Source organism: Protobothrops mucrosquamatus, unplaced genomic scaffold (assembly GCF_001527695.2).
Source record: "Protobothrops mucrosquamatus isolate PMUCROS unplaced genomic scaffold, P.Mucros_1.0 scaffold_139, whole genome shotgun sequence".
In the NCBI taxonomy this organism is placed as follows: domain Eukaryota; kingdom Metazoa; phylum Chordata; class Lepidosauria; order Squamata; family Viperidae; genus Protobothrops; species Protobothrops mucrosquamatus.
Window position 1 is genome coordinate 29,069 of NW_015386215.1, and position 10,432 is coordinate 39,500.

A 10,432-nucleotide genomic window follows, 5' to 3' on the forward strand; every position below is an offset into this window, starting at 1 on the left:
TTAAAAAGTAATTTTAATGGGAATACAGCAATCAATATTTGGCTTTTAATTAGGTTTTAGTGGGGTTATTTTGTGTATTTTTGTATGATTTTTTGTATCTTGTATATTGTATTTGTGTTTTTAATATGCTGTGAACCGCCCTGAGTCCTACGGGAGAAGGGCGGTATACAAATTAAATTAACCATTAACCATTAACCATCTCTGGTCTATGCAAAGAAGGAGAATGCTGGCTTAGACACGGATAAATTCCTTGAAGGCAGGCACCTGTTGTCGGCAATAACTAGCAAAAGTGACCATGGTGGTATTGCAAACAGGCAGCTGTAATTATAGCCTTGTCCTCTCTTGATCACACTCTAGCTAGATCATGGTCTTCGCCCGCAAGGCAACGTTCTTCATTCGTTCCAGCCTACCAATGGAACAGGCTTAAATCCCTTTAAGAAGTATTTGTGTTATAGTCATGCTATCCCTCTTTTTCTGACATTGCCTAACAAAAGACTCAAGGTGATTTTAAAACTGAATGAAAACTGAATTTAAATTTATTGTTTTAATTTTTATATCATATTTTTATTGTATGACTGCAAGTCATCTAGAACAGGGGTCCCCAACCCCAGGTCTGTGGACCGTCATCGGGCATGCCAGAACAAGCAAAGCCCCATCCGCGGAATGCAGGCAGCATGCGAAACCACGCCCCTCTCTGGTCCACAGAAAAACCTCTCTCCACGGAACCAGTCCCTGGTACACAAAAGGTTGGGGAGCCCTGACCTAGAGTCACCTCTGCAAGGTGAGTAGCATTTACTAGTAATAAATAGAAATATTTAATATTTTAATAAATAAAAGTTGAATAAAATAGTAACAGCAGTAGCATTTAGACATGTGCATCACTCTATGAGTGGTTTACAATGTAAACAATGCATATTGCCCCCAACAATCTGGGTCCTCATTCTCCCAACCTCAGAAGGATGGAAGGCTGAGACAACCTTGAGCCCTGTCAGGATCAAACTCCAGATTGTTGGCAGAGTTAGCCTGCAGTACTGCAAAACTGTCACCAGACCTTATTACCTATTTTCTTGAAGGCAAAAACCTATCGGTATGATTGGAAGTGAGTTTGGGAACTGTTGAGAGGTGTGGGCACACTCCTTTCCCTTTGTCGCTAGCCAGCCTCCACCATAACCATTTCTTCCCCAGCCTTTGCCCCATCTATCAACGTTTTGATAATATCTTTTAAAAATATTCTACATTTTTTCCTGTAGGGTGCAACATCCCTGCTTTCCTTCACTGCAGCATTCAAAGAAGACTGACAGCTGTTGAACCTGCCTTTTGTTTTTGCCAGCTCCCCTCCTCCTTTGGAAGCAAGAAACTAGCCCAGAGGCTAGTTTCAATTATTCAGTTCTATAGGATCCAGTTAGTTGCACAATAATGGTCTTGTAACAAGAAGCACAGTCATAAATCAGAAAAAACACAATTCACCAATGACCCAGAACAGATGCAATATGGTAGAATAGAAATTGGCAAAAGAGACAGCATTATCCTATGCTGATTTTCTATTCAGTTGTGAATAAAGTTGCTAAGACACACTGAGTTATCTTGTATCTAGTATTTCCATGGGGACTTCAAAAGCAAAATTCAAAATGGGGACTTCTGATTTGCAATCATTCCATGATACCAAGTTATTTTCTACTGACCTCTTGGTCAACTAAGGTGATATCAGGTCTTATGCCCTCACAATGATGCAAGTAGCGAAGAGAATTCCCAGGCAGGTCCCCTCTTAGCAAGATTATGGCATCTGGAGGCATGGAGGACAAAAGATTCATGGCAAACCGGTCAACAACATTGTTGTTACTTTGGTCACAGACACTGGTTCAAAAGGGAAAATAAAAACAAAGAAAGAGATCTGTCAACCGATCAAGCAAATATTTTGTTTTCAGTCCATCCCCAGGTAGCTACATCAACTGCAGCTTTTGAAAGGAAGGATACTATGCACAAGGGAATAACTTGAAAATACTTTGATGGTAACAATGGGCCATCAGATACCTCAAGTGTGCTGCAATAGATAAAGTGCTAAACCTGAAGCATTGTGTAACCAGATTTCAATCCCCCTCTCAAGCGGAAAACAAAGCACCAACATTCTTGTATCATCACTTTATTTTAAAATGAAATTCAAAAACCAAAAATTCATTTTTTAAAGATTTAAAAAGCTATGGTGACAGTCCAAAATCTTGTTTGGAAATAGACCCAACTACTTAGGAACAAAAATAACCAAGATACAGAAATTTCTCCTACTTGCTTGCTGATAAATTGCACATTTTTTCTGCCTATGGTAGCCATTTCATGACTAGGAATCCTTCCTAGGGTAGATAGCCCTTTTTACCCATGTCAACAGCTTGCTCTTCCAAACGTCTACCATGCCAAGCCCCTAGCATTAGAACACTGCCAAGAAAGTAAGACCGACATGAAGTTTCATTAATCAGAGCTAATGTTAGGATACAAAGGCTTAGGATGCAGACTCTCAGAAACTGAATAAGCAAACCTCCTGCTTTCACTGATGAGTCAATTCTTTAAAGGAAAACTCTCTGTGTGAGATTTGAACCTCTCTTTCTGTAAGTGCAAAACAGAAAGACTAGTTGCTTTTTCCCCAAGATACAACATCCATTTGTTCTTGTTTCCAAAACATTCTGTTTCTTTCCTAACCTCAGTGGGTTACCTTACACTGGTTGTCCTTAGCATCGTCAAAAAATAGGAATATGATAGAGAAGTGCAAGAATCAAATCCCCAGCTAGAAACTTTTGGGTAAAATTTTGCCTACCACAACCTATAGAGATAACAGAGGATAGTAGAAGTTCTATGTTCTACGTAGGTATTGCCCTGAGCAACTTGGGGGAATGGAGAAGAAAAAAAATATGGACATTAGTGATCAGTCCACCAAACATTATTAACTGCTGCCTCCCTGTTGATTACCTGTAATTGGAATAGATTTGAGCAGTAACAAAAACAGCTGCCAGAAGCCATTCCAAATGGTAAATCCTTCTGCTGTTTCCGACAAATATCTCACCAAGAAAAAAGAGTAAAGAGAAGCCAAAGCCAGCTAGAACGACAATCACTGCATTGCTTTGCATCCAGAATCGCTCAACCTGTTGAAGAAAATATTGTGGTTTTGTCCTGTTCTGGAAGAGTGATGGTTTATTGCACTTTTCCCAATATTTCCCATGCCTGTGAATGCAGCTTCTGAGGATATGGTGCTTCTGGGGCAGAGTTTCCCAACCTTGGCCATTACCAGGGATATGGACTTCAACTGCCAGAATTCTTATAAATGGCCATCCTGGCAGTGGAATTCTGGCAGTGGAAGTCTACAAACCCAGAAATTGACAAGGTGAGAAACACTATTCTAGGGGATTATGGATTTTGAAGAGGATGAAACCTAGTCATGCAGCACAGGTGTTTTTATTTTATTAAATTTCTGCACTGCCCATCTAACCTAAGTGATTCTGGGTGGTTTACAACACCACTTTCCAACTGGTTTCCAGCTTCCTCCCACTAAGAGGACCAAAAAGCAGGAGCATTCTCTGCCAGAGACCTCTGTGAAATGTTGTGAGCCAGGAGAGGCCATTTGAGGCCAAAGAGGCAAATATCTTAGCTTGGAATAAAAGTACTTTTTATTTATGTGTTTCCAGCTTTTAAACAACAATGTTTGAACGATGTTTACAATAACATTGAATATGAATCTGTAAAATGAAAGTATGCTTCTAAAATGCATGGTACCTCCTTCCAGAATCCCACTTTTGTTTTTAAATTAAAATGATCCCTTTTAATGAAGCAAACTCACCACCCCCTTAAACAGGGGCTTTGAAATATCCAAATTTGCCCTCCAAGCAAAGAAGAAAGAGTATGTCAATAACATTGATGCAAACAGCCAAATCAACTGTGATTTCTCTGTCTTTGGCCTAAAGAGGAGAAAAGAATATAATTTGAAAACTTTATAAAGACAGTTTACACATGCAACAAGAAATTGCAAACTGAATAAAGCCCGTTACTTACATTATTCTACATATAACACAAATTAAAAGAAGAGGTGAACACCAGTGATAGTAACTGGAACAAATCATGAAAAATAAAATCACGCACAGCTGTTCTCCAACTTAGTGCCCTCTAGGTATGTTTGTACTATATTTCTGTTACTCCCAACTATGGCAGTGACACGAGCTGGGAATGATTGATTTAAAGTAAATAAATGAACACGTTTTTTCAAAAGCTAATTTTTTAAAAAAAATAATTGAATGTAACAAATTTACTGAATTTACCAAAAAGAACATTGAGTCTGAATTGAAGATGATCCCATACTCCAATCTAAGAACAGATAAATCTACATCTATCTGCATGCATGGGCAAACTCTTCCCTCACTTTATTAATCTAGGGTTACCAACTCTATAGGAAACCAATCCTGAAGACTTTGTCTTGTACAATAAATTTATCTGACACACTTGTATGCACATAAAAGCGTAGATGTGTGCATAAACATATGTAATCACTTCCACCAAAATCTATCATCTAAAAAAGGCAGAGCCAGACAAATATATGTCAGGGAGAAACTTAGTTCAATCCAACTTTCTGGGTCTCCAGATAAATATCCAATTTGGAAATACCGTACTTAAGCTTGAAATAAACCCCAGTACCTCACTGCACAGCATACACATGCCACAATTGCAAAGGCCTGGACAACGAGGGAAAGTTCCATCTTCATGTGGGTCACCTGAAAACTGCAAGAAAGCCAGAGAACAAGAGTATTTGGCAACCAAAGATAGCAAAAGTTTATGGGAAGATGAAGGGGGCCACACACTATAAAGTCATCTCTTGCGGAAGAGCTAAAAGCAGACGTCAGAGCATCTGGCAAATGGATGCTTTCACAATGCAGAGTAAAATAACTGGATCAGACAGGGATTGGGTGCCTGGATAGGAAGTGCTGAGCCCTCATTCTAAGATCCAGTCCAACAGCACACCCAAGCAGGGCCTGTTCTCCCTTTCTTTCCACATTTGCTTTAATCTGGCACTCAGGAATGGCTGTGTTCCACCAGCTATCACATTCAAATAACTCACAATGTCACAGGATAATAGTCATTTCCATCCATATCACTTTCACAAGTTCACCCTTAAATTCATTCCAACTTGTTATTGCATCCGTCCTTTTTTTAATCCATAAGTACATTTGCATTTATTTATTATACTCCACTTAGGGATTTTTTTTAACGGAAAGTGAGATATAATGGTTATTTGTAAATGCATACAATTAAAATGTGTTTTATTCTTTCTGCTAAGATCTTGAAACATTTGGGATGTCAAAAAGGAATATAGGATGAAGATCACAAGACTTTACTCTCCCCAAAGTCCTTTTAAATCTTCCTCTGCCTAAAGGGCAAATTAAAGCTGCAATCTTGCCCCCACTTACTGCAAACAAGCTCCACTGAACACAACAGGAAATGTTTGCGTCAGATACACTTATAATTACACTATAATCCATACATTTTGCATTCACTTACACCAATACATCAGTCATACTGGATCCATTTTCCAATTTTGCCTGTGCAGAAAAGAAGAAAATCAGGATTATTTATACAGTGTAAGTCTAGCTATACAATCCATTCTGGTTAACCCAGCCAGCACCCAAGATCTTTATTCTGGAATATCCATGCATTTCATCAGGAACAAGCAATTCCAAGCTAAGCCAGAAGGGTTTTGGTCACTATCTGGCCTGCAACCACACGATGGAATGTTAACTTAAACAATGCATTATTCAAACCAGCATCAAGGACTCTGCAGCAAAATATTGCAGCTAAGGACTCCTGCTCAGAGCTCCAGTCATTCCATCTTCCATTCAGCCTTTCCCCTTTATATACCCCCTATATCTTCAGACAGTCAATAATGAACATGCTCAGTTCTGACTCGACAGTTTCAGGATTTTTTTTTCACCTCCTTTAGTTCCTACCCATCCACCCAACATATACCTATTTATAGTCCTGAAGACCTGGCATCACATGTGCCAATCATTATGGGACAGCTACATGGTTGAAAATGAGTTCTAGATTTTCATTACTTGGGTTTCATTAATGTCAATAAAAGTATATAGCCACATAGGGTTAATGAAAACTGATGAACTCCCATGCAACCACAGCAACACTGTACAAGACTGCAACCTCTACCAGTAAGACAAATAAGGGGACAGGAAAATTGATGGAACCATTTCCTGCTTACAAGCACCATCCCAGTTCAAACAGAAATTATCTGAAATACTTTCTGGCTGTCATGCAAATAAACCCTGCCAACTGCACATGGCCAAAGGCTGTCATTTTTACTCCCTGAAAAGTCCTAAGTCAGAAAAACTGAGGATCCACTGAATATTCATGCCCAGATACACCCGAAGCTGGCTTGACTGCTGCAATCAGACTGGCCTTAACACACAAACGCCCCTTTTGGGAAATGCTAATACCAAACATAATCCTGTCCAACGCCTGAGTTCCTCTGATCACTTCAAGGACAAGCTACACATCAATTATGTACTGTAGTAAGTTTAAAATATCGCTACCGAGCTCGAAACATAAAAGCAGTTAAGATGTACCTACCTAATATGAATTATACAATTAGCATACAGGGAGCCAGTGCAGTTTAATAAACCACTGGAGTTTATTGGAAGCTCAGGTCCACCTTTCAAGTGACCTGGTGACCATTTGCCCTGCCTTGGCCCAGCCCACCTAAGAGGGTTGGCAATGAGATACAAAGTGGATTCCTAGGGTAGGAGGAAAGACATGATACAGATCTATACAGCCTCCACGTACCTCTGCCAGAAGAGAGCTCCAGTCTGCCACTGGGTTGTATTAACCTTCATGTAAAATGAAAAATGCCTGTGACTTGAACAGTTGGAGGGGATTTAAATGATTTCTCCAGTCACCAAGTGATTATAGCTATCCTAAGGAACAGGTGCAAGGACTATTAAACTGTAAGTGACAAATAACAAAATGGCAATAATTTGAAATCCCTTCTGCCTTTCAGAGCCTGACCTATGAGCTGAAAAGATGCAATATCACACAGGTTTAGTATTTAAGAGAAACTTTGTTCTTAAAAGGAGAACTCAATTTACCAGATTGAACGTGCCATACTCTTCCCGGAGAAGGTGGGTGATAAATCCTTTAAAGGTTGTCTGGTCTCCCCAGGTCCAGCGGGCTTTATTGAGGTAGGCAGAGATCGGCAAGTAGAGATAAGGCAGACAACCAGCCAAGAAGCAGAAACTTAACTTCAGCACATTGCTCAGGGTCAGCTCCTACACCAAAAAACATTTTACAACACTGCGTGAGTCCTCTGTTTGCATTACATTGCTGCAACTTCAAGAGGGCAAGCAAGAGAGAAATCAGTAATAGCTAAGATTCAGTTAGTGCCAATCCTGCTAATCTTCTGGAAAGTTTTAAAAAGATGACTTTTCCCCCAGATACTGGGGCAAGATAGTAGATCAGCGGTGTCAAACTGCCGGCCCACAGGCCGGATGCGTCATGCTGAAACCGCACCCACCCCAGCTACAGCAATGGGGGGAAAGTCACGATACGTCGTGACATGTCATGTGACATGGCGAGTTTGACACCCCTCTAGTAGATGATCCCATCTTCTGGGACTTAAGATTGACTTATACATTTTTATAGTGTTATGTCTAAATTTGCCATATTGTCTTGAAATATATTAACTGGAACTGCAAATATTTTGAGTCGGATGACTGCAGTGCACAAATCTTCTAAATTAGGAAGCAAACAAGTAATATACTGACATGTAGAGCTGATATCTTAATTTGCATGTGGAGTCTCAAAACATGATGTTAAAAATGGCATTCTCCGTGGATTACTTTTGGAAGATGACATCACCCTGATCCTTTCTGCATGGCAGGATGCAATTTCAAACTGAAACAAATAGTATCTGAGGCTCCCAAGGATCCCATCACTGGCACCTTTGGCCACTGAAGTTAAGCCATGACAGGACCAGATATCAGAAGGGCTGCAAAGGGGAGATAAACCACTTTGCAATGATTAAAAATTGGATGGTTTTTCATCAACGCTCCCCTCCCCAACAATTAAATTAAAATCTAATGTCTTAAAAGTCTAGTGCTGATCTTCTAAAGGCCATTACCAATTGGAACATCCATATTTAGAGGGAGCTGACACTTTCTCAGCAGCATCTGTAGTTGGGGAACGAAATCAGCAAGTGGCAGGAATGGCATTGTGATGGATGTTCATGGAGAGTCTCAGTCATCCAGATCACGGTTGTCAGCAATTTCAGCAGTTCCAAGAAGGTTCCACACCCATTTACACTATTCAGGTGACCCTGAGAGCACAGATAAACCTCCAAGTGGCCTTAGTGACTCTCTGAAAAAGTGCTGACGGCCAGATAACTGCAAAGAATATAAATCCTTCCACCTTCCACCATTCAGTTAGAACTGAAGAAGCTTCTTGGATGAGAAGCGAAACATCTCAAGGAAAAATAAAGTCCAGTTGCCTTTTGAAAAAGCATCTTTGAGACATTGTAATGGATGTTTCACCCCTTTTGTATGTGCAGTGATATCACATGCACATACAAAAGGGTCAGGATTACAATCACAATACTCTCCATCCTGCTGATTTTGACACCCTCACTTTCATGGAAGCCCATGGGCCTACTCTTAGGGGTACCACAAAGGGGCAACTAATCTTCTGAGAACTATGGATTACACAGGGACATAATCTGAGTTAGCCAATTTAAATTATTAAATATTATGGGTTCAGGGTAGAATTTACAGTGATATTACCATAATGGTCTCACATTCCCTTTCTTGAGAGGTTCATACTCAAAGAATTCTTGAGGTGGTAGAAAGGAGAAAGCCACCTTTTTTCTGTTAAAATCAATGGCAAGTCATCACAAGCACACGACTAGTCTTGTGGAACAACAGAGGGACCAACCAAAGGATAGAAGTGGAGTAATCATTAAATGTAATTTACAAGAAGCATTACTTGCAGAGTAGTGCTAAAGGGAATCCAGTGGTCCTGATTTCAAGAGAGGATCTGAACCTCAAACAAAAAGACCAACTTTGGAATCACTAGATATACAACAAGAGGATGAAGAAGCTAAGTATCTCAATAAACATTTTAGGAAAGAGAAAGGTGATCTTGGCTTTCAATTTTGCTCTTGCAGACTTGTTGAGAGCCTTCTTCATTTTCATTTTCTGATTTGTAAAACAGAATCTGTCCCAAAAGGCAACTGGGCTTTCTTGTTTTTTTCACATACGGATAGTTCTCGTTTAATGACTGCCCTGTTTAGCAACCATTTGCAGTTACAATAGTGCAGAAAATGTATCCTTATGACTGGTCTGCATGTATGATTATTGCAGCATCCCACAGTGTCATAATTGACTTTTGGGCACTTTGTGGGTGCTTATGATCATCACATGATTACCATAAGTGAGCTTCACAGCCAGCTTCCAACAAGCAGAACCAATAGAGCTTTATGCAAATTTATGCAGAAGCTTTATGCAAATTTATGCAGTAAATTTGCATAAAGGATGTCTTATCTAACAACCCTATCACTTAGTGATGGGGTTGCCAGTCTCAATTTTGGTTGTTAAGGGAGAAGTACTTGTATTCTTAAAATTCCAACTCTGCCCTTTTAACGCAAAAAGACAGGACACCCTTGCAGTTATTTTTCTCATCTCTACATGTGAAACAGACAGAGGCAGGCTTTTTATTAATTCTGTATCCTCCTCTGTTTGTTATTATTGCTGCTTGTTGTTATTTGGAACTGCCCATTGTTCACAGAGTGGGCCAGATTATGGGAAGGAGCTGTCCGAGCATGTTTCTAGACTTGCAAATACTCACACGTTCCCTGAACAAGCGAGAGGAAACCCACAAAACAATGCAAAGCACGTAGATCACAATGGTATGTTGGTTGCACATGCTCAGTCCACAAGAGAAGGCACCCACTTTACAGATCTGCAAAGAAAGGAGGGAAAACATTGTTTTTGTTCTTACAGTAACTCTGGGGCATGGAGCAGTTTGTTCTCACTGCAGCATTTGCAGGGGTGTTCAAGGTTGAGATGCACATCCCAAAGGGTGGAGCTTGCAGCATAATGGCCCAATGCTGTGTTTGTCCCTTGGACAAAAAGGCAGCCAGAGCTGTGAAGGATGACCACATCTGTTCACGTGGCTCCCTATTTACAATCCTGGAAGCCAAAAGGTGACCTAGGCTGGTCTCATAAAAGATACACCAGTACTTGATTGGGATTATGTTGGTAAATACTTGATTGGGATTATGAGAAAATTCAAGGGTGGTATTAGTAAACAACCAGAAATTATCCTAGGTGACCAGAGGTTGCACACAGTATTTGGGAAGGAGAACTGTAACTGCCATGTATCTCAGGGGCTGCCACAAAGAAGA

At 40.2% G+C, this 10,432-nt stretch overlaps 1 protein-coding gene across 1 annotated transcript in view; it reads right to left on the reverse strand.

Moving 5' to 3' along the window:
• Positions 1-10,432, reverse strand: part of TMEM260 (transmembrane protein 260) — a gene marked incomplete at its 5' end in the record, with an annotated part of 34,615 nt that overhangs the window by 9,666 nt on the left and 14,517 nt on the right. The window contains 7 exons of the mRNA XM_029284597.1: positions 1,683-1,854; positions 2,956-3,128; positions 3,821-3,938; positions 4,669-4,752; positions 5,530-5,570; positions 7,125-7,304; positions 9,874-9,987. Of these exons, the coding sequence (XP_029140430.1) occupies positions 1,683-1,854; positions 2,956-3,128; positions 3,821-3,938; positions 4,669-4,752; positions 5,530-5,570; positions 7,125-7,304; positions 9,874-9,987 (882 nt within the window). The remainder of the gene's footprint in view (positions 1-1,682; positions 1,855-2,955; positions 3,129-3,820; positions 3,939-4,668; positions 4,753-5,529; positions 5,571-7,124; positions 7,305-9,873; positions 9,988-10,432) is intronic.